The 24733-nt window shown below is 44.5% G+C and overlaps 2 protein-coding genes across 2 annotated transcripts; both read left to right on the top strand.

Moving 5' to 3' along the window:
- Positions 1 to 986: 986 nt before the first annotated feature.
- LOC308349390 (IQ domain-containing protein F5-like) lies at positions 987 to 1796 on the top strand (the record flags this gene model as incomplete). Its single annotated transcript, XM_080814043.1, has 2 exons — positions 987 to 1058; positions 1362 to 1796. 2 exons carry the CDS (start codon positions 987 to 989, stop codon positions 1794 to 1796), a joined length of 507 nt encoding a protein of 168 aa, XP_080670169.1.
- An 8454-nt stretch (positions 1797 to 10250) lies between these two features.
- Positions 10251 to 11610, top strand: IQCF3 (IQ motif containing F3; the record flags this gene model as incomplete). Its single annotated transcript, XM_080813928.1, has 3 exons — positions 10251 to 10268; positions 10433 to 10477; positions 11215 to 11610. 3 exons carry the CDS (start codon positions 10251 to 10253, stop codon positions 11608 to 11610), a joined length of 459 nt encoding a protein of 152 aa, XP_080670054.1.
- Between the last annotated feature and the right edge of the window lie 13123 nt (positions 11611 to 24733).

Raw genomic sequence — 24733 nt, 5'->3', positions numbered from 1 at the left:
CTGGGCCAGGCAGGAAGTTGAGTATGTGGTGGACTTGGCATGAAGTTGTACAGAGAACATCTAATGATAGCTTTCTCCTCTGAACTCTGATTACAGAAGGATGGCAATGTTTGTGAAATCGTGATAGAAGATATTGAGGAAACCACATTGAGGAAAGAGAAAGAGGAAGAGGAAGAGAAAGAGGAAGAAAAAGTGGAAGAGAAAGTGGAAGAGAAAGAGGAAGAGAAAAAAGAGAAAAAGAAGAAAAAGAAAGAGACTCCACCCCCACCTTCCCCACCCCCACCACCACCCCCTCCACCTACACCTCCCCCACCCCCACCGCCACCCCCTCCACCAAAGGTAGGTCAATGGAGGCCCTCAAAGTTGAGGGTGACTCTTATTTTCAAGGAGTGTTGGGTTGTCTTCTCTGTGCCCCATAGCATGGCATGATCCTGGAATCTGTCATCTGAACCAGGTTCCATTTGTGAGTACAAGGTTGGGCTGTGAGTGGTTCCTCAAGAACAATAAGCATGAGCCAGAATGTCCCAGGCCAATCAGGATGAATGGTTGCCCTACCCAGAGCTGGAATGAGTAGGGCAACCATTCATCCTGATTGGCTTGGGACATTCTGGTTTATCCTTGGTTATCCTCTCCTCCAAGTTCCTTCTCAGTCAGAGAAAGGGGGGTGACTGAGGCACAGAGACTTGGTAGTAAGGAGGGGAACCCCTGACAAGTGGGAATCAGACCCTGCCAAGCTGGGGAGTGGGGCAGTGATGCTGTGTTTGGAGAAGGCATTGCCACGTGCAGGGAAAGCCGAGTATAGAACTGTGTGGGAACACGTGTGCACGTATGCGTGCTAACTGATGTTTAAGGTGTGAGAACCCCACGAAGTGAAAATGAGAGCTAAATGAGAAGGACTCCGCACTGCATGGAGCAGGGAAACTTGTAATACTGTGACTTGATGGAGAGACACAGCAGGTTGTGGCCTGAGCTGGATGGAGTCAGGCATGAAAGCAAACAAAGGCTGCCACTTCTCCAGCCACCTCAGTGGGGTCGAGGGGAAGGAATACACAGCCCAGGTAGGTGGCCAGGCCCAGGCCCAGGTGGAACGTGGTGCATGGCGCGCTTCTTCCAAACAGGCCATCCAGGACAGCTAGTGCCAGATGCTCCATTCTACAGTCCAGGAGCCTGAGCCTCGGGGAGCAATCTGAGGTCCATTAAGAGAGAGGCGCAGAGACCAGACACCTGTCTGGTCTACTGGCTCCCTGCCCAGTGCTCCTGAACTTCTGAGCGAGCCCTGCTTGGCATACCCTGGAGCTGAGGTGGGTGGGGAACCTTCCCTGAGGATCCTTTGTTTATCTTTGCCACCTCTCTCCCCAAAGAAAAAGAAGCACCCTGACCGAGAGCGGAAAGCCATAAAGATCCAGGCATGGTGGCGGGGCACCCTGGTGCGCAGGACCTTGCTGCACGCGGCCCTCAGAGCATGTATCATTCAGCACTGGTGGAAGATGATGCTGACAAAGCTGCTGGAGAGGAGAAAGCGAGCAGCCCTCGAGTCCTTCTCGCGGCGAGAATGGGCAGTGGTCCAGCTGCAGTCCTTGGTCCGCATGTGGCGAGTCCGCCAGCGTTACTGCCGTTTGCTCCACGCTGTCCGCATCATTCAGGTCTACTGGCGCTGGCATAACTGCCATTCCCGTGGCTTTTTCCAGGGCACCTACGACCTCACAGCATCCCATCTGGGTCTTGAACTTGAGATTTTTTTGGGCTCACAGATTTGTCGGATTACGGACTGCATCCCCTTCCCAATAAAGAACTGATCAGGTCTGCTCCAACTCTGTGTCACTGGGTCTCTTTCAGGCCGGCCCCAGGAGGTCCACATGTCAGCAGAGGGTCAGGGAAAATGGCGGCAGAGACTAGGCCTGACACAGTCTGCTCAAGGAGGGGCCCAGTTCCTCTGGGGTCCCTGCTGGAGAAGGAGTCTGAGCATCTGGTGCTGGAGGGCGGGGCCTGGAATCCATGGGCAATGTCTGACATGGGAAGGAGACTTGGGGTCTCAGGGCCGCCCACTCAGCCAACTCCAGGGAGAATCCTTCACAGTGTGGTCCATGCACATGGCGCCCCCTGTGGTTGTGCCCCATGGAGGGTTCTTCATTTGTCACTGTCTTCCCATCACATTTGAAACAATTCCAAAAGCCCTCCTGGGGTCTCCATAAGCCTGCATTGTCCCGGCCTGGCCGTGTCACCCTCTCCACGTCCCTCCTGGCCACCTGCTCTTCAGATCGTCCCCCGCACCTCCACGTTCCCATCTCAGCACTTTGCACTTGCTGCCTCCTCTCCTTAGATAGCCTTTCCAGGTGGGGCATCCTCTCCACTCACGTGTGTCTCTGCCCCATGCTCTATCCTCAGGGAGACCTTCTTCGACCATCTTACTGAAATGACTTCCCCACCCTGTACTGTATGTTCTAGTACCTGACCCTGCTTTCCTGTTTTCAAAGTCCCCATTGCTACCCAAGATTATCTTACGTCATTTTCTATTTTCTATTGCCCCTAGTAGAGGGTGAGGTCCAGGAGAGCAAGACTCTGGGTTCAGTGCTGTTCCCAGAACCTAGGTCAGTAGGTTCTCTCTTCTTCTCCCTCTCTCTCCTATATATATATATGTATATATGCATATACACATACACACACACATATATATACACACACATATATACACATACACACACATACATATACACACACATATATACACATACACATATATATATGGGACAAATAGCATATATATGTGTATATATACACATACACACATACATATACACACACACACACACACACACATATATATATGTTTATTCTACATATTCTACGTAATAAGCCATTTTTGTCATCCTTAAAAAAAATCCCTTTCGGGGTTGGGAGAGACTGCCCTTCCCAGGGCCAGCCAGTCCTTAGAGGGAGGACTCATCCCAGAGCGTGCTTTTCACCCTCAAAAGAACCAATGCAGGGCCATACCTCCTCTTTCTTTGTCCTGTACACCCCAGGGGGCCATATTCCTCTGCTTTAATCATCCTAAGCCAGGTACCAAGCATCTATATAACTTAGAGGCCACAGAAAATACTCAAACCAGCCAATCCTAAACTGTTTACCCTATCCTGCCTTGCCTTTCCCACTCCAACAAAAGCCATAGGAAAAACTGTTTTCTCAGTCCTGTCTTCTGCCACCTGACCACACCTGATGCCTACCCCGTGACCCTGCATGACATGGGGTGACCTCCTCTTTCAGACGTTGGAGTATAACAGATTTTGTGTTCTTGTGCTTCTATTCTGTTGTGGCTCCACCTGACTGCCCATCACATAAAAGGACACAGAACATGAATCTAATTTAGGTACAATTCACGTAACCATTTCTAGATTCACCACGTAACCTTAACCATTAACGTAAGACTAACAATTCAGTGGCATTTAGTACCTTCACGGTGTTAAGCAACGACTATCATCTGTACCAAGTTCTAAAACATTTTCACCATCCTAAATGAAAACCTTGTGCCCCTGAAGCGATCACTTGTCAGCACCCCGTCCTCCAGCCAATGGCAACCAACCAGTCTGCAGCCTGTCTCCATAGATTTCCCTACGGGGCACTTTCAGTATAAATGAAATCATAAAATATTTTGTGTCTGGTTTTACTTAATGTGTTTCAGAGGTTCATCACGCTGTAGCCTGCATCAGTACTTCATTACTTTTTAAAAAAGATTTATTGTTTTAGAGAGAGGGACAGAGGGAGAGAATCTCAAGCAGATGCCCCGCTGAGCATGGAGCCCAACGTGGGGCTGGATCTCACACCATGAGATCATGATCCGAGCCAAAATCAAGAGTCGGATAACCTTACTGAGCAGCCCAGGTGCCCCATGTTCTTTGTTGCTTTTTTATTTTGAAGATTTTATTTTTTTGACAGAGCAAGAGCACAAGGAAGTGGCAGGCAGAGGGAGAAGGAGAAGCAGGCTCCTCCTGAGCAAGGAGCCCAACACAGGGCTCGATCCCAGGACCCTGGGATCATGACCTGAGCTGAAGGCAGAGGATTAACCCACTGAGCCACCCAGGTGCCCCTCTTTGTTACTTTTTATGGGTGATTGATATATTTTGTCTGGCTATACCAGCTTTTGTTTATCCACTCATCTTTTGATAGACATCTGGATTGGGTGCACCTTTTGGTTGCTGTGAATGATGCCACTATGAATATTTAGCATTTACACCATTTTACATTCCCACCAACGATGTACAGGCTCCAATTTCCCTACACTCTTGCTGACACTTGTTATTGTCTTTTTTTCAAATTTTAGCCAACTTAGTGGGAAGTGGTACCTCACTGCAGTATGATTTGCACTTCTCTTGTGATGAATGATGTTAGATATCTTCACGTGCTTTTTGGCCATTTGCACACCTTTGGAGGAACGTCTGTTCAAGTTTTGAAAAGAGACTTTTCATTAGGTTGTGGCTTTCTTCTGTGGTTTCAGTAAATACTTGTGTAATGAATGAGTACACGATCCTACCAGACCATGGATTTGTGGTTTCACTATGGTTCACATGTTACTTTCTAGAAATACCTGTCCCACCATCCCTGAATGAATCGCTTAGACAACCATCTTTGAACCATCATGCCCAATAGACACGTTATTCTAGGGCTTCTTGAGTTATTATCTCTCCCTGATAACATTCCCACATGTGTGAGTGTGTGTGTGTGTGTGTGTGTGTGTGTGTGTGTACCAGGTGGTGGAGGGAGGATCTACTGTTGTCTCTTCATTTCAGCTACAGATCCTTCCCTATTGCTTTTCATCCATCTATGTGTCTCTGTCTATCCCTCATAATTTCATCTTTCACTGTATAATTATCTGTTTATGTTCCTCAGTATCTTTCCCCTTCAATCCAGGCCTTCCTCTCTACACATTTCATAATGTCATGTCTCCTTGTCTCTGTCTTTTCAATTCACTGGATTTTCTGGATCTGTATGTTTCTGGTAGAGATCATTAATAGTTAACCTGCCAATCCTCAGGCACAGTTCTGCTCTTCTAGACCCTGCTTACTCCTTATCCCTAAGAACTCCACAAAGATGAGAGGGACAGGTCTCATGGAGGGCATCAACGTGGTTGCTCCTGGATGATGGAGGCACTTACCTAACCCAGGTTCAGCCTAGGATATGTGCAAGTATTTAGAGGAATGTCAGAATATTTTATGCCTATGGTTCAGGGATGAGCGCATGGCACAAATCAGGCCAGTGAGTCTCCATTCTGGCATGGTTTTGGAACTCTTAAGATTGCCAACTATAAAGATTATGAAACCAGAGGGGCTACAGGCACCACATGGAAATAGCTGAGAATGGAGTTGACACAGAGGAAAGTAGATCTAACAGGTGCCAGGAGAGAAAGGAAGCTCTGAGGATTGCCTTGGGCCTCTGGATCCAGCCACGCCTGAAGCTACCACTACCTATACTATGGGAATTCATTTTGCGAGACAATCAACCTTCATTTTCACTTAAGTCAGTTTTCTGAGACAGATAGCAGAAGAATAGGAGATCTCAATAGATTAATAAACACTTAGATCGAATTTTATGTGAGCTGGTTTTCAGAAAGTGGTTTTCAAAAATTAGTTTTTTAATTAGAAACTTGGCAGAAGGTGTGCCTAGGGAATTCTTGACAGTAAGTGTGGAATTATCTCTCATTTAATGTGCCCAAGGGACCAGAACATTCTTGTAATGCTGTGTAGCATGGTGAAATGGAAAAGTGCTGTGGATTAATGGTAATTCTTCCAATTATCTAGAATCAAATGGCCAGAATATGAATCTAATCATGGATTGGCCACCTATGAGCCAAATTTGGAGTCTTTAATTAGCCTAGTTCAACAAATCAGCAGGAGGGAGCCATGGGCAACCATCAGCCCCTTATGAAACAACTGTATTAGGAATAAATAAAATTGTCCCATCCTTCCCTTGCCCTCTACTCAGCTTACACAAGGTATATGCGTGGCAGCCTTCACTTCCAGGATAACCTCTGAGCTCTACCTCCTAAAAAAAGTAGGCAGTCATCCCATGGACATTCTATTGTATGTGTTGGACCTAGGAGAGAAATAGACCAATGCTTTTCAAACAATAGCATATGTCACAACCACGTAGAGGGCTCATTAGAGCAGATTCCTGGGCCCCACCCAGCACTTCTGATTCAGTAGAGGGTTCCAAGAATGGGTATCCCTAATAAGTTTCCAGGTGATGCTATGACTTCTGTTCTAGAGACCACTTTGAGCACCACTGGGGTGGAGCGTAACTACGTGGCCACTGTGAATGCCAACACAACCAAAGTAACAAACTTCAAATAAATTGGGAGTTTATTTCTTTTTCCCAAAGAAGTTCAGAAATAGGTGCCCAGGCCCAGATGGAACTTCACAGGGGGAGGAATCCTGGCCCCTTCTAACTTGTTACTTGGCTATATATAGTCTCTAGCCCAAGGTCACTTCATGATCCTGAATGGCTCCTGAGGTTTCTTTTTGTTACAGTTTTTTTTTTTTAAGATTTTATTTATTTATTTGACAGGCAGAGAACACAGGTAGGCAGAGAGGCAGGCAGGGAGGGGGGCCCTGAGATCCTGAGATCATGAGATCATGACCTGAGCTGAAGGCAGAGGCTTTACTCCACTGAGCCACCCAGGTGCCCCTCTTTTTGTTATTGTTGTTTTGTTTTTTAAGGAGGCTCCACACTGTTGGAGCCCAACCTGGGGCTCAAACTCACGACCTTGAGATCAAGACCTGAGCTGAGGTCAAGAGTCAGAGCTTAACTGACTGAGCCACCCAGACATCCCAGCTACTTCAATTTCAATAGTCCCATCCAGTCTAGCCAGCAAGGAGGAAAGAGGAAGAGAAAGTCATACTCCTTCTCTTTTAGGGCATATCCTTGAAGTTACACATACCACTTCTCTCTCTCTTTTTTTTTTTTTTTACAAATTCTTTTTTTTTTAATTATGTTATGTTAGTCACCATACAGTACACTTCGTTACCTTTTGATATAGTGTTCCATGATTCATTGTTTGCATATAACATCCAGTGCCCATTGCAATATGTGCCCTCCATAATACCCTTCACCCTTACACATGCCACTTCTGGTCATAACTCAAAGGCTACAAAAGAAGACTAAATAAAAGGAGAAATATACCATATAGTTATTGACAGAATGACTTACCATTGTAAAGTTGTCAGTTATCTCCAAATTTATAAATTAAATTCAGTTCCTATAAATATCTCATCAGGAGTTTTTGGGAAATTGACAAAAAAAAAATCACATTGAATAAGTGTCCATAATTAGTCAAGACAATTTCGAAAAAGAGACTAGGAGGTAGGAATACCATAAGTCACATTAAAATGCACCACAAGAATATAATAATAACAACAGTGTGTAATTGAGGCACCAACTACTAAGAATCTGAGATGAGGAATAAACATTTAAATAAGAATTTGTTTTCCAAAGTTGCGAGAGCCTGGTGGTGGGGATTAAGGAGGGCATGTATTGCATGGAGCTCTGGGTGTGGTGCATAAACAATGAATCTTGGAACACTGAAAAAAATATAATTAAATTTTAAAAATAAATAGATAAAAAGAATTTGTTGTATTTCCTCTTCACCCCATTCTCCTCCTTCATGTGTATAGCTGGACAATAACCCTCCTTCATCCTAGAAGAAGATTTATTTCCTGCATAAGCTGAACCGGAGAGCATCTAGACTCTAGGATTTCAGTCTTGGCTAAAGGCAGAGGTGAGGCTGCGTAACAAAATGGAGGGATTAACTGAAACTTTGCCGGCCAAACAGCGAGGCCTCCAGCCCTCTGTGCTGGATCACCTGTCTGTAGGCTTGCACTCAGGTTTCATTCTACTCTCTGACTCAGAGTTCTGGGATTCCCCTCTGGGGCATCAGTTAATTATTGCCACACAAATGCTGCATATCAAACTGCCACAGCCTCAGTGGCATACCACAGTAAGTATGCTGCCCCGGGGCTGTGTTTCAGTGGGGGAAGCTCTGCTCCACATGTCTCTCATCCTCCTCTTCGTACCAGTAGGCTACCCGTCACTTCCTTGTTGGCAATGGTAGAAGCGCAAGAGGGCAAACATAAATTGGCAAAGACTTTTGAAGCCAAAGTCAAACTAGCCTGTCATCATTCCACCTTACTCTGGGGGCCAAAGCATGTTGCACTGTTAAACCCAAGGCACAGGAAGATAGCTCTGTCCCCTTGTGGGAAGAAAGTACAAAGTCCTATAGGAAAATATATGCATCTAGGATGATTAAAGCAATCTATCACACGTTCCAAAGAAAAAAACAAGTGAGTACTGGTATTTGGCCCACCACCCCACTGAAACAAAACCCAACTCTGCCTTATTAACCTACACTGAGTGGCACCAGTTAGTAAGCCCGACTGATGCACACTGAACTTCCCTTTGGCATTCTAGTGCCATGCTTATACACATGAAGAGACAACAAAGGATCATAAACATGAGAGACAGAGATAAAAACAAAAACAGAAAAAGGGGAATTAAATTAAATAGAGACAATATGGGAAACAGAAGAAAAAGGTTTAAAAAACCAAACTAAGAATTAAAACTAATATTCCTAGTAAAAGATAACAAATCAATGAAACAGGAATAGTGTGCTATAAAAGGAGAATAGTCTGAGGACAGGAAAGAGCTCTTGGAAGTTAAGACTTTTTTAAAAATGGAGAAAATCTTCCAAAAAGTAGAACAAAAAGACAGAGTTAGAAAATAGTGTAGGGGTGCCTGAGAGGCTCTGTTGGTTAAATGTTCCACTCTTGATTTTGGCTCAGGTCATGATCTCAGGGTCATGGGGTCAAGCCCCACATCAGAGTCTCTGCTAAGCATGGAGTCTGCTTGTCCCTCTCCCTCTGCTCCTCCCTTGCTCACGCTCTCTCTCAAAAATAAATAAATAAATAAATAAAATCTTTAACAAAAACAAAATTGTGTAGAATATATTGGAAAATTGGAGAATCAATCAATGATGAACTAGTAGGATTTCTATAAGTATTAAATTGAGAAAATTAAAAGGTAGAAATTATTTCTTTTATTATTTTTAAAAGATTTTTATTCATTTATTTGACAGAGAGGAGGAGCAAGATAGCATAAGCAGGGGAAGCAGCAGGGGGAGAGGGCGAAGCAGGCTCCCCATTGAGCAGGGAGCCCATGTGGAGCTCCATCCCAGAACCTTGGGATCATGACCTGAACTGGAGGCAGACACTTAACTGACTGAGCCAACCAGGCGTCCCGGTAGAAATTATTTTTTAGACACCAATACAGTAAGGTTTCCCAGAGCTGGGTCATATGAATTTTATAAACTAACATGCCCTTACAATGATCTCAGAGAGGCTTAGAACAACATACCTATTGGGTACGAGGGATCGGGGATGGTTAGCTCAGAGATGAATTATATACCAGGATTCTCAGAGTAGAACACAGTAGTGGCATCACCGTTTAAAGATTCCTCTAACATGGGTTGCCTGGGCATCTGCCTTTGGCTCAGTCATGATCCCAAGGTCCTGGGATCAAGCCCTGCATTGGGCTCCCTATTAGGTGGGAAGCCTGCTTCTCCCTCTCCCACTCCCCCTGCTTGTGTTCCCTCTCTCATTGTGTCTCTCTCTGTCAAATAAATAAATAAAATCTAAAAAAAAAAAAAGAAAAGAAAAAGAATCATATATTGGCTTGTTAGGCACCAAACAGCAAAAGAACAGAGGGTTACAGCAGTTGGGAGGGTGTAGAAATTGACTGAGGTACCTGCATCCTAACCCTTCCTTGGTCCCTTCAGCTCAGCCTCCATATTCACAGTGATCCTCATCCCCACACATTGAGGAAGGGCATGGTGGCAGAGGAGGCAGGACACAGAGAGCAGCCTGAGCCCATATGCCTTCCTCGGTGCTGGGTAAGCTGCTCTCCTCAGTGGTTGATGACAGGAAGGTCCTGTGGGTGGGCCGACTAGAAGTCACCCTTGGGAGAGGACAGACTCACGGTGGCTGTGGTTTCACAAAGAACATTAGCCCATCCCTGGCAGGAGGGAAATGGGCAGATGTTTCCTCTTTATCCAGCAACTTTGAGCCTGAAGAAGGCCCCCTGGTCCCTGGGTCATAGTTGCCCTTGTGACATCATGGTCATCTCCTCCTCTTCCACCCTTTCTGCCTCTGACAGGACCAATGGAGCAGCAACCAGAGGGGGCGTGAACACTGGAAAGACTGCCCCAAACCATGGGCAATAAATGCTGTGTAAGACTGTCAGACACCCTCCTCCCTGGGGATGGGGAGCTGGCCCATGGCAGAAGGACACACCAGATGACTTCAAAGGACTCAAAAAATGGGGAGGTAGGGCTTTGAGGACTCTGCCCAGAAGCTGGTCTCACTCATGCTTTCTCCCTATATTCTGATTGCAGAAGTCTGGTCCAGATGAGGATGCACTAGAGAAAGAAAGACTGGAGGTAGGTGGTGCCCAGGAGTACAAGAGAACCACAGATCACTGATCGTCTGGCCACAGAGTCCCTGAAAGGGGAGGATCCATCTCTGGCCCCACAGCTAAGGAGTCACTTCAGTGTGTCTCTCTTGTCTCCATAAATTCTCTCCCCGTTGTATGTGAGCTGTGTGAAGCTTGAAGAGACAGCAGCGAGGTGGGGAAGCAGGATGTGGGCAGGTCCCTGGAAGCTGGGGCACAGCAGAGGGCACTGAAAAGCTGGAAGGATATGGGGGTGACCGAGAGGTAGCAATGGAAATTAAGGGAAGTGAGGTAAGAGCGAGACCTCAAGGGGTCATGGCATGGCATGGAAGCCTCGGGAGGCAATATCACAGGCAGGGATCGGGGCTGAGCTGCAGGCCATAAACACAGAGAGGGTCATCATCAGAGGACCTTTCGGTCCATCACACCCATGCCAGGGCTTCTGGATCAGAAAGTGTTTCCACTGATTCCATGAACCTGTGAAGACCAGAGAGGAAGCGTCTCCCCGTTGTGTAGATGAGGACCCCGTAACTCAGGATGAGCCCATGTGTCTGTGGCCACAGACAAGACAGTAGAGGCAAAACCCCACCCGGGACTCCTGGGTCCCCAGAACCACCCGGGGAAGCCTGGTTGTTAAGAGAGAAGATGAGAGCTCCTCCGTGGCGACGCCAGCCTCGTGGGTGTTCACGATGCATTCACGTGGAGTCCTCTGCTTTGCTTGGTCAGCGGCTTCGTGAGAAACGCCGCAGAGCCAGGATCAAGGCGGCCAGGAAAATCCAGGCCTGGTGGCGTGGCACCCTGGTGCGCCGCACCCTGCTGGCGGCTGCCCTCCGGGCCTGGGTGATCCAGAACTGGTGGAGGGCGGTCCTGTGCAGGCGGGTTCTTCAGCGGCGGCAGGACCTGCTGAAGATCTACGTCATCCGGGAGGAGGCAGCCGTCAGGCTCCAGTCCTGGGTTCGCATGTGGCAGTGCCACCGACGTTACTGCCACATATGGCACGCCCTCTGCATCCTCCAGGTCCCAAAGGGCTGCTTCACCTTACAGACCGATGTCCATCTACAGGACCAGTACGACATCCCTCCCGGGCAGCCTGAGTTCCACATCGAAATCCTATCGGTCTAAAAGTACTACAGGGTGGAGAACTGGCTCCACCGCCCCAATAAATGTCTGACCAGGTTTTGTGTGTCTCAGTGACTCGCACACCACAAAGCCCCCAAGGGCCCTGCTGTCCCTCTTCTGTGGAGGGAGACAGCTGTCTGTCCCCCCACATCCACCCCTTAGTGCCTGTGGCCCCTGCTTTGGGCGGACTGTGCCTGAATGCCACTGACTCTGTCCACATCTGAAGCTGGCACCTGAGGCTGTTGTCACACATCCAGAGCCAAGTCTCCAGTTCCATCGCCCTGGAACCATCCTTGTCTCCTGAACTTGCAGCTGGCTTTGGGGAGGGGGGTCGGCTTTATATTCCCAAAGACTTCGGGCACCACCTCCTTATGAGAGTGGCCTCTGGATCCGTGCTCTGTCAGCCTGGCATTGTGGGCCAGCTGGGGCTCACAGCCATTGGCTCTCTCTCTCCCTCTATTTTTTTTTTTAAGATTTATTTATTTATTTATTTATTTGACAGAGAGAGAGAGAGAGAGAGAGAGATCACAAGTAGGTAGAGAGGCAGGCAGAGAGAGAGGGGGAAGCAGACTCCCTGCTGAGCAGAGAGCACAATGCGTGGCTCGATCCCAGGACCCTGAGATCATGATCTGAGCTGAAGGCAGAGGCTTAACCCACTGAGACATCCAGGTGCCCCTCTCCCTCTATTTTTTAAAAAATATTTTATTTATTTATTGGACACAGAGAGAGAGAGTGTGAGAGAGCACAAGCACGGGGAGCTGCAGGCAGGCAGAAGGAGAGGGAGAAGCAGGCTCTCCACCCAGCAAGGAACGTGATCCGATGTGGGACTCCATCAGAGGACCCCAGGATCATGACCTGAGCCGAAGGCAGCCGCTTAACCGACTGAGCCATCCAGGTGCCCCAGCGATTGGCTCTCTATTTGGCAAGCCCCCAGACTGAAGTCAGACCTTTGTTTGGCTGTCTTGGGAGCCAGACAGCCCAGAGAATGCACCGGAAGCTGGCTGGCCTTAGTGATGGCTGGGCACAAGGTTTTGCAAGTTTTGTGCTAATCTGGATGCTGTTTTCATTGGGAAATAGCATGTGTCGTGATGCTGAGGAACGTCAGCCCTGCCTCCATCCTCAGAACCAGCTTCTGCAGGATGCTGAGACACAAATAGGGCTCCCACGGCTTTCCTTCTGTGCCGCTACCTGTGCGCTACTGTTCTTAGTGACATGAACGTTGTCTATGACATCCCAAGCCCTTTGCCTCTCACCTCCAGGGATTTTCACTTCCATTCTACCTGAATCACTCTCTCCTAACTGCATCAGGGATTACTGCTTCTCCAACTGCCTGTAAGGAAGTAGCATTATTTTAAAAATGTTCAATCCACCATAGACCAATTCTTCTGTAAAACAAGAAAAGTGAATTCTGAGAAAAATAAGTGGAAAAGGTATACAGAGTATACGGCTTGTTTTTAATGGTTAAATTGAACACACATCAAACTGCTACTTCAACCTGATATATAAATTTCTAAGTGCTTCATCTCAATCTTTGTACTTAATCTCGGTGGTAATAAATGCTCACCGTAGTTCAGGTGGCATTGCCCTGGTTCTTGTCATTACTGACCACAGTGACAATAATACTGATTTTGATCATCTTGGTCCCTAACTTTTGCTTTCAATGCTTTAGGGCAGAGGTCAGAAAACTATGGCCTGAAGTCGAGTGATCATGACAGGGACTGTATTGACATCAATCCTAAAATACTATCTGGCCCTTTACAGAAAATATTTGTCAACCTCTGTGCTACAGTCACTGATTCTTTTGCATCATTGCAAATGTTTCTTCAGTTCTAATTAGGACTTTCCAAAGACTGACCTTACCAGCGTTTTGCTGCCCTTGTGCTCAGCTTGGATGCCATTCTTTGTTGAGGATTCTCTTACAATTTTTACCACCGTTGGCCCTCTCTCCAGCTCTGTATGAACCTGACCCTTCACCTACTTCATCCTGCACCAGAAGAGCTGAATTTCCTAGAAGAAGAACAAATCACCATATTGCATGGTTTGGGTTCATAGTCACGATCACAGATGGACAGACTTCTCCGTAAATTTGCTTTTTGACCTGAAGATTTCACGCTCTTTCTTTTTTCCCCAAATGGGCAGTTCTTCCACTTTTCCTTTTGGCCTCAAATGATGATGTTATGATACGCTTAACTGAGAAAATGGCAGTGGACTGGCCCCCCTTCTCCTTACCATCTCATCCCCCATCTCAGTGCCATTCCTATCACACCTGTTACCTTCCTTGAGTTGAAATGAGTTGTCTTTGCACCATCCAAAGACACCCCAACACATTGTTCTTCTGATGCTCTTCTTTTTCTTTTGCCCACTATCAACTCTTGCCTTTGCAATGATGTCTTTCTGTAATTTCATTTGTTACTCTAAGTCAGTTTCTACCTTCTCACCAAATCATTTCTATCAGCATACAGTGTCCCCCACCATTAAAAACACCATTCTTGGAGCGCCTGGGTGGCTCAGTGAGTTAAGCCTCTGCCTTGGGCTCAGGTCATGATCTCAGGGTCCTGGGATCGAGCCCCACATGGGGCTCTCTGCTCGGCAGGGAGCCCGCTTCCCCCTCTCTCTGCCTGCCTCACTGCCTACTTGTGATCTCTCTCTCTGTAAATAAATAAAATCTTTAAAAAACAAAACAAAACACCATTCTTGACTAACTCCTATTCTGGTTCTTTGCATCTCCTCATAGCAAAACATGATTTCACTGTCTCTCCTTTCACTCCTCCATTCTCTCCTGAACTCACTTCAGTTGTACTGCCCTTTCCCTCAACCCCACAGAAACTACACCAGTCAAAAATGTTGATCGAGAGAGACTGCAAAAATGACCAACGTTACTGCCCTCCTCGTATCCATATCCCTTTGCAGCATGATTTTGTAGCTTTATCAATTAAGAAACAGAGTTTACTTAACCTCCTTTTGTATCTAGGCTTCCCTGTGACTTTTTTTTTTTAATTTATTTATTTGACAGACAGAGATCACAAGTAGGTAGAGAGGCAGGCAGAGAGATAGGGGGAAGCAGGCTCCCTGCCCAGCAGAGAGCCCGACTCGGCGCTCGATCCCAGGACCCTGGGATCATGACCTGAGCCAAAGGCAGGGGCTCAACCCACTGAGCCACCCAGGCGCCCCTTCCCTGTGACTCTCTTTGGTCACTAGTATGCAGTGAAAGCAATATTGTGCCAGTTGCAAGCCTAGACTTCAAGAGGTCTTGAAAAACCATCCACCATGTGAACAAGGAGACTGCTGCTGTAGCATGAGACACCATATGGGACAGAGATGAGCCATCTCTGATAAGGCCATCTTACACCACTAGCCTCCATCACACCTGACAACTGACCACATATTTTTGAGTGGGCCCAGCTGAGAAAAGAATCACCCGGATGAGGGGCACCTGGGTGGCTCAGAGAGTTAAGCCTCTGCCTTCAGCTCAGGTCATGATCTCAGGGTCCTGGGATCGGACACCGAATGGGGCTCTCTGGTCAACTGGGAGCCTGTTTCCCCCTCTCTCTCTGCCTGCCTCTCTGCCTACTTGTGATCTCTCTCTCTGTGTCAAATAAATAAATAAATAAATAAATAAAATCTTTAAAATAAAAATCATCCAGATGAGCCTAACCCATTGTCACTCCACAGAACTATGAGCTGTGTAAATTGTTATTGTTTTAAGCCTTTACGTTTTGGGTGGTTGGTTAAACAAAAAAACTACACCATCTAAAATCACCAGCTAACTTGCTTACATGACAATGGTGAGTTTTCTGTCCTCTGCCTTCTCTCTGCATCAGACTACAGGTGGACCACTCTATCTTACTTGAAACACTCTCTCTTTGGCTTCAGAACATCGCACTCTCCTTGAGTTAAATGAGTTGTCTTTGATGAATGAATAAAAAGATGTGGTGTGTGGGGCACCTGGGTGTCTCAGTTGGTTATGCCACTGCTTTCAGCTCAGGTCATGATCCCAGAGTCTTGGGATGGAGTCCCGCATCGGGGTCCCAGCTCCGTGGGGAGTCTTCTTCTCCCTCTGACCTTCTCCCCTCTCGTGTTCTCTCTCTCTCTCAAATAAATAAATAAAATCTTTGAAAAAAAATAAGATGTGGTGTATATACATAATGGAATATTATGCAGCCTTCAAAAAATGAAATCTTGCCATTTGCAACAATGTGGATGGAACTAGAGGGTATTATGCTAAGTAAAAAAAAGTCAGTCAGAGAAGGACAATTATCATATGATCTCACTGATATGTGGAATTTGAGAAACAAGACAGAGGATCGTAGGAGAAAAGAGGAAAAAAATGAAACAATAAGAAACCAGAGAGGGAGATAAACCATAAGACTCTCTTAATCTCAGGAAACAAACTGAGGACGTGGGAGGGATGGGGTGGCTGGGTGATGGACACTGGGGAGCGTTTGTGTTGTGGTGAGTGCTGTGAATTGTGTAAGACTAATGAATCACAGACCTCTATCCCTCAAACAAATGATACATTATATGTTAATAATTTCAAAAAAAAGGATGGGACGCTTGGGTGGCTCAGTCGGTTAAACCAGTGCATTCAGCTCAGGTCATGATCCCAGGGTCCTGGGATCAAGTCCTGCATCGGGCCCCTTGCTCGGCAGGGAGCCTGCTTCTCCCTCTGCCTGCTCGGCCTGCTGCTCCCCCTGCTTGTTCTTGCTCTCTCTCTGACAAATAAATAAAATCTTTAAAAAACAAACAAACAAATAAGTAAAGGACAAGAAAAATTGCAGTAAGATACACATAATATAAAACTTACATTGTAATGATTTTTTTTAAATTTAGGTTTAAGTTTTAATGTTTAAGTGTATGGTTCTGTGGTGTAACTAAGTCTATTCAAATTGTTGTGTGACCATCATCACTATCTGCCTCAAGCACTTTCTCATCTCCCCAAACTGACATACTGTTAAACAGTCTCTCCAGACCTTCCCAAACCTCCCCGCACCACCCTTGGCAATCACATTTCTCCTTTCTGTTTCTCTGAAAGTAAATACTCTAGGTTTCTCATAAAAGTAGAACCATAATACAGTATTTTGTAACTGGCTTTTTTCACAGAGCATAATATTGCCAAGGTTCATCCACGTTGTAGTGTGTGTCAGAATTTTCCTCCTTTTAAAAGCCAAATAATAGGGGCTCCTAGGTTGGTTGGTTAACCTACCTAGTTAACCAGCTAGGTTAGTTGGTTAAGTGTCTGGCTCTTGGTTTCAGCTCAGGTCATGATCTCAGGGTCTTGAGATCCAGCCCTACGTCGGGCTCCACACTCAGCATGGACTCCATTTGAGATTCTCTCCCTCTCTCTCAGTCCCTCCCCCTGCTCGCTTAGGCTCGCTCTCTAAAATAAAATTAATAAATAAAGTCTTAGAGAAATAAAAAAAGAAAGAAAGAAATGAGTTGTCCTTGCCCCATCCCAAGTCACCCTTCCACTTTACTCTCCTGGTGCTCTTCACTGGCTGCTTTTTCTTAATTTTATCAATGGCTTCTTCGCTGATGAACCTCTGACTATGAGAGGTTCAGTCTTAAAACTTCTTTTAGTTCCTCTTAATGTGTACTCCTGGATAATCATCCAGTCACATGGTCTTAAATATCTGTTATATCCTGATGACACTCAAATCTATATCACTATCCCTGATACTGCCTTTGAATCCCATACCAAAGCTATGGCTTCCTGCTTGACATATTGTTTTGATATCTAATGGGTTTTTCCTTTCTTTTTGTTTTTTTTTTCATTTAAATTCATTTAGCCAATATATAACACATCATTAGTTTTTGATGTAGTGTTCAATGATTCATTAGTTGTGTCTAAATAACATTCAGTGCTTTCAAAGATAATGTGGCAGAAACAGGATTCTCATTCCCCACCTTCATGATTCTACCCAAAAATTGGTTCTCCTTGTGTCTTGACCATCCATCAAATCTATTTGATTCAAATTCCTCTCTGAACCCTCTCTTTTACTTATCTCTATCCATTCCCATTAATCAGCAAGTGCAGTTGGCTGTATCTCAGCAATATGGTAATATCTAAAATATAGCAGATAGTAGGACTGGAGAAACTGGACCTTACACACACTGCTCTTGGGAATGTGAAATGGAATGGCTGACGTGGAAAGTGTTTGTTGGTTTCTCAAGAACTAAATATAGAGTTACCATAAGACCCAGCAAATCCACTCTTAAGTATATATCAAAAAAACCCTGAAAACATAAATAAAAATTTCTACAAAAATTTCATAGTAGAATAATAGCCCAAAAAAGTGGACCTATCCCAAATGGGTGAATTGTTAATCAAACCATGGTACATCTACTATTCAGTAGTAAAAAGGAACCAACTACTGATACATGAAACAAATTGTATGGGTCTCAAAGTAGAGTGCAGACCTGAAAGTGATGGGACAATTGAACCCCTAACTATGGGGAATTTAGGAGATTGCTGACCTGAGGGTATTTGAACCATCTATATCCAAGGCAGGGGAATTTGATGTCATATGAGAGAGAGCCACCCAAAGTCACAGGCAGGGGAAGGTGGATTTCCACAGTTAACTCAGGATGCAAGTCCTATATCTAGGATCTCTGGGCAAGTCAGTAATGTGTGGTGGACTTGCCACACAATTGTATAGAGAACACTTACTGATATCTTTCCCTTGTAAACTCTAATTACAGAAGGATGAAATCATTAAGAAGGACCCAGATGAAACCACAGTGATGAAAGAAAAAGAAAAAGAAAAAGGGAAAGGGAAAAAGAAAAAGAAAGAGAAAGAGATAGAGAAAGAAGAGTCTCTACTTCCAACTCCACCCCCTCCACCAAAGGCAGGTCAATGGAGGCCCTCAAAGTTAAGGGTGACTCTTATTTTCAAGGAGTGTTGGGTTGTCTTCTCTGTGCCCCATAGCATGGCATGATCCTGGAATCTGTCATCTGAACCAGGTTCCATTTGTGAGTACAAGGTTGGGCTGTGAGTGATTCCTCAAGAACAATAAGCACGAGCTGGAATGAGTAGGGCAACCATTCATCCTGATTGGCTTGGGACATTCTGGTTTATCCTTGATTATCCTCTCCTCCGAGTTCCTTCTCAGTCAGAGAAAGGGGGGTGACTGAGGCACAGAGACTTGGTAGTAAGGAGGGGAACCCCTGACAAGTGGGAATCAGACCTTGCCAAGCTGGGGAGTGGGGCAGTGATGCTGTGTTTGGAGAAGGCATTGCCACGTGCAGGGAAAGCCGAGTATAGAACTGTGTGGGAGTGTGCGTGTACACGTGTGCACGTATGCGTGCTAATTGACGTTTAAGATGTGAGAACCCCAAGAAGTGAAAGAGAGAGATAAATGGGAAGGACTCCGCACTGCATGGAGCAGGGAAACTTGTAATACTGTGACTTGATGGAGAGACACAGCAAGTTGTGGCTTGAGCTGGATGGAGTCAGGCATGAAAGCAAACAAAGGCTGCCACTTCTCCAGCCACCTCAGTGGGGTCGAGGGGAAGGAATACACAGCCCAGGTAGGTGGCCAGGCCCAGGCCCAGGTGGAATGTGGTGCATGGCGTGCTTCTTTCAGACAGGCCAACCAGGATAGCTAGTGCCAGATGCTCCATTCTACAGTCCAGGAGCCTGAGCCTCAGGGGGCAGTCTGAGGCCCATTAAGAGAGAGGCGCAGAGACCAGACATATGTCTGGTCTACTGGCTCCCTGCCCAGTGCTCCTGAACTTCTGAGCGAGCCCTGCTTGGCATGCCCTGGAGCTGAGGTAGGTGGGAATGTTCCCTGAGGATCCCTTGTTTATCTTTGCCAGCTCTCTCCCCAAAGAAAAGGAAGCACCCTGATCAAGAACAGAAAGCCATAAAGATCCAGGCATGGTGGCAGGGCACCCTGATGTGCAGGACCTTGCTGCACGCTGCCCTCAGAGCATGTGTCATTCAACATTGGTGGAAGCTTATGCTGGCAAAGCTGCTGGAGGACAAATGATGACCGGCCCTAGAGTTTTATACACAGCAAGAAAGTGCAGTGGTCAAGCTGCAGTCCTTGCTCCGCATGTGGTGCATACACCTTCATTACTGCAATTTGCTCCACACTGTCTGCATCATCCAGGTCTACTGGCGCTGGCATAACTGCCATTCCCGTGGCTTTTTCCAGGGCACCTACGACCTCACAGCATCCCATCTCAGACTTGAACTCAAGTTTTCTCTGGGGACACAGATGTGTCGGATTACCAACTGCATCCTTTTCTCAATAAAGAACTGATAAGTTCTGCTCCAACTCTGTGTCACTGGGTCTCTTTCAGGCCGGCCCCAGGAGGTCCACGTGTCAGCAGAGGGTCAGGGAAAATGGCGGCAGAGACTAGGCCTGACACAGTCTGCTCAAGGAGGGGCCCAGTTCCTCTGGGGTCCCTGGTGGAGGAGTCTGAGCATCTGGTGCTGGAGGGCGGGGCCTGGAATCCATGGGCAATGTCTGCCAGAGGGAGGAGAGTTGGGGTTGCAGGGCTGCCCACTCAGCCAACTTCAGGGAGAATCCTTCACAGTGTGGTCTATACACATGGTGCCCCCTGTGGTTGTGCCCCACGGAGGGTTCTTCATTCATCACTGTCTTCCCATCACATTTGAAACAATTCCAAAAGCCCTCCTGGGGTCTCCATAAGCCTGCATTGTCCCGGCCTGGCCATGTCACCCTCTCCATGTCTCTCCTGGCCACCTGCTTTTCAGATTGCCCCCCACACCTCCACATTCCCATCTCAGCACTTTGCACTTGCTGCCTCCTCTCCTTAGATAGCCTTTCCAGGTGGGGCATCCTCTCCACTCACGTGTGTCTCTGCCCCATGCTCTATCCTCAGGGAGACCTTCTTCAACCATCTTACTGAAATGGCTTCCCCACCCTGTACTGTATGTTCTAGTACCTGACCCTGCTTTCCTGTTTTCAAAGTCCCCATTGCTACCCAAGATTATCTTACATCATTTTCTATTTTCTATTGCCCCTAGTAGAAGGTGAGGTCCAGGAGAGCAAGACTCTGGGTTCAGTGCTGTTCCCAGAACCTAGGTCAGTAGGTTCTCTCTTCTTCTTCTACATATTCTACATATTAAGCCATTTTTGTCATCCTTAAAAAAAATTCTTTTGGGGTTGGGAGAGATTGCCCTTCCCAGGGCCAGCCAGTCCTTGGAGATACATTTTCATCTGCAAAGGAATGAATTCAGGGCCATACCTCCTCTTTCTTTGTCCTGTACACCCCTAGGAGGCCATATTCCTCTGCCTTAATCATCCCAAGCCAGGTACTAGGCATCTAAGCTTTAGAATGGGATAAAACTTAAGGGTTTTTTTTTAAATCAACTTAAAGTAGACTTATGGATATAAGTTGTGACATGTATGCCTCATGGAAACCACAAAGCAAAAACCTATAGTAAATACCCAAAAGATAAAAACTAATATAAGCATACCACTAAAGAAACTCCTCAAACCACAAAGGAAGAGAGCAAGAAAAGAAAAACAGAGAGGAGCCACAAAAACAGCCAGAAAACAATTAACAGAATAGCAATGAGCACGTAATGTTGGATAATTACTTTAAATGTAACTGGAATAAATTCTCCAATTAAAGGACACAGAATGGCTGAATGGTTAAAAATAAAAAAGGAGACCTAGCTATATGCTTAGATGTAAAGACACACAAAGACTGGAAGTGAAGGGATGGAAAAAGATATTCTGTGCAAATGGAAACCAAAAGAAAGCCTGAGTAGCAATGTTTACATCAGACAAAATAGACTTTAAAATAAAAACTGTAATAAGAGACAAAGAAAGAAAAAAAGAGAGAGAGACAAAAAAAAAGGGGCACCTGGGTGGCTCATTTGGTTGGGCGACTGCCTCTGGCTCAGGTCATGATCCTGGAGCCCCAGGATTGAGTCCCTCATTGGAATCCCTGCTCAGCGGGGAGTCTGCTTCTCCCTCTGACCCTCTCTCCTCTCATGCTCTCTCTCACTCTCTCAAGTAAATAAATAAAATATTTTTTTAAAAAAGAGAAAGAGACAAAGAAAGGTGTTACATAATGATAAAAATTCAATCCAACAAGAGAATATAACATTTATAAATATTTATGCACCCAACACAGGAGCACCTAAATAAAGAAAGAAAATATTAACTGACATAAAGGAAAAATAGACAGCCTTATAATACTATTAGGGGACTTTAACACTTCCACTTACATCAATGGATAGATAATTCAGCCAGAAAATCCATGAGAAAACATTGGCCTTAAATGACATGTTAGAACAGATGGAATTAACAAATATACAGAACATGCCATCTAAAAGCAACAGAATACATGTTCTTTTCAATTGCACATGGACTACTTTCCAAGATAGATCATATATTAAGCTACAAACCAGTCTTAATAAATTTAAGAGGATTGAAATCATATCAAGCATCTTTTCTGACTCTAATAGAAATTGATTACATGAATAAAACTGGAAAATTCACAAATGGGCCAAAGAAATCAAAAGAGAAATTTTAAAATGCCTTGAAACAGAAATACAATATAACATACCAAAATTTATGAGATGCAGTATCAGTAGGTCTAAGAAGAAAGTTCATCGTGGTAAGTGCCTACTTCAGGAAACAAGAAAAGTATGAAATAAAGAACTTAACTTTGCACCTCAGGGAACTAGAAAAAGAAGGACAAAGGAGGCCAAAGTTAGTAGAAGAAAAAAAATAACAAAGATCAGAGCATAAATAATGAAATAGAAACTAAAAAGACAATAAAAATATCAATGAAACATGGTTCTTTGAAAAAAATAAACAGAATCGATAAGTGTTACCAGACTCACTGAAGAAAAAAAGTGAGAAGGACTCAAAATCAGAAACGAAAGGTATGTTACAATTGATACCACAGAAATACAAAGGATTATAAGAAACTACTTTGAACAGTTATACAACCTTGAAGAAATTGATAAATTCAGGGTGCTTGGGTGACTCAGTCTTTAAACGTCTGTCTTCAGCTCAGGTCATGATCCCAGGGTCCTGGGATTGAGCCCCACATCAGGCTCCCTGCTCTGTGGGAAGTCTGTGTCTCCCTCTCCCACTCCCCCTGCTTGTGTTCCCTCTCTTGCTGTATCTCTCTCTCTCTCTCTCTCTCTCTGTGTCAAATAAATAAATAAATAATCTTTAAAAAAAAAAAGAAATTGATAAATTCCTGGAAACATATTACCTCCCGAGACTGATCATGATGAAATAGAAAATCTAAACAGACTGATTGTTAGCAGAGATTGAATTAGTAATCAAAAACCTATTTGGGTGTCTGGGTGGCTCTGTCAGTTGAACAACCAGCTCTTGGTTTTGGCTCAGGTCATGGTCTCCTGGTCAGGAGATCAAGCTCTGTGTCCAGCTCCATGCTCAGCAGGGAGTCTGGTTTCCCTCTCACTCTACCTCTGCCTCTCCCACTGCTTTCTCACTCTCTATCTCTCAAATAAATAAATAAACCTTAAAAAAAAACAAAAACCCACCTCTCAACAAACAAAAGTTCAGGACCAGACAGCTTCACTGGTGAATCCTACCAAACATTCAAAGAAGGATGAATACCAATCCCTCTCGAACTCTTCCAAAAAATAGAAGAGGAAGGAATTCTTTCAAACTCATTTTATAAAGCCAGCATTACCTTGATACCAAAGCTAGACAAGGATGCCGTAAGAAGAGAAAATTAACCTAAGTGCGGAAGTTATCAACAAAATATTAGCAAACTGAATTCAATAGTATATTAAAAGGATCATATACCATGATCAAGTGGGATTTATTCCAGGGATACAACGATGATTGAATATCCACAAATCAGCCAATGTGATACACCACATTAACAAAATGAAGGATAAAAATCACATCATCTCAACAGATACAGAAAAAAATTGACAAAATTAAATGTTCATTTATTATAAAAACTCAACAAATGGGTTATAGAGGGAATGTACCTCAACCATAATAAATGCCATATATGCCAAGCATACAGGTAGCATCATACTTGATAGTGAAAAGCTAAAAGATTTCCTCTAAGGTTGGGAACAAGAGAAGGATGTCCAATCTTGCCACTTTTATTCATCATAATATTGGAAGTCCTAGCCAGAGAAATTAGGTAAGTAAAAGAAAAAAAAAGGGAAAAAATTGGAAAGGAAGAAGTAAAACTATCACTATTTACAGGTAGCATGATATTATATTAGGAAACCCTAAGGATTCCATCAAAAACTGTTAGAATAAACAAATTCAGTAAAGTTACAGAGTACAAAGTAAATATATAAAAATCTGTTGTATTTCTTTATACTTATAATGAACTATCAGGGAAATTAAGAAAACAATCCCATTTACAATTGCATCAAAAAGAATAAAATACCTAGGAATAAATTTAGCCAAGGAGGTGAGAGACCTATAAATTGAAAACTACACAACATTAATGAAATAAATTTAAGAAGACAAGTAAATGGAAATATATTTCATGTTCATGGATTAGAAGAATTAATATTGTTAAAATATCCATACTACCCAAAGCAATATACAGATTTCAATACAATCCTTATCAAAACTCCAACGGTATTTTTCACAGAAGTAGAAAATAATGATTATAAAATTTGTGTAGAATCACAAAAGACTCTGAAAAGCCAAAGTAGTCATGAGAAAGAAGAACAAAACTAGAGGCAACACACTTGCTGATTTCAAACTATATTACAAATCCGTAATAGTTAAAACAGCATGGTGTTGGCATAAAAAGACACACAGGTCAAAGTACCAGAATAAAAATCTCAGAAATAAACTCATATACATATGGTCAATCAATTTACAACAAAGGAGTCAAGGATATACAATGTGGAAAGGACAGTCTCTTCAATAAATGATGTTGGGAAAATTAGACAGCCACATGTGAAAGAATGATACTGGTCCACCATCTACATATCATGCACAAAAATTAACTCAAAGTGGATTAAAGACTTGAATGTAAAACCTGAAATCATAAAGCTCCTAGAAGAAAACATAGGAGGTAACCTCCTTGACATAGGTCTTAGTGATGATTTTTTAAATCTGACACCAAAAGCAACAAAAGTAAAAATACACAAGTGAGATTACTTAAAAATAAAAGCCCGTA

This window comes from Martes martes (genome assembly GCF_963455335.1).
Source record: "Martes martes genome assembly, chromosome: 1".
In the NCBI taxonomy this organism is placed as follows: Eukaryota; Metazoa; Chordata; class Mammalia; order Carnivora; family Mustelidae; genus Martes; species Martes martes.
Note: the sequence above shows the minus strand (reverse complement) of the source record. Positions and strands in the feature narration are given on the sequence as shown.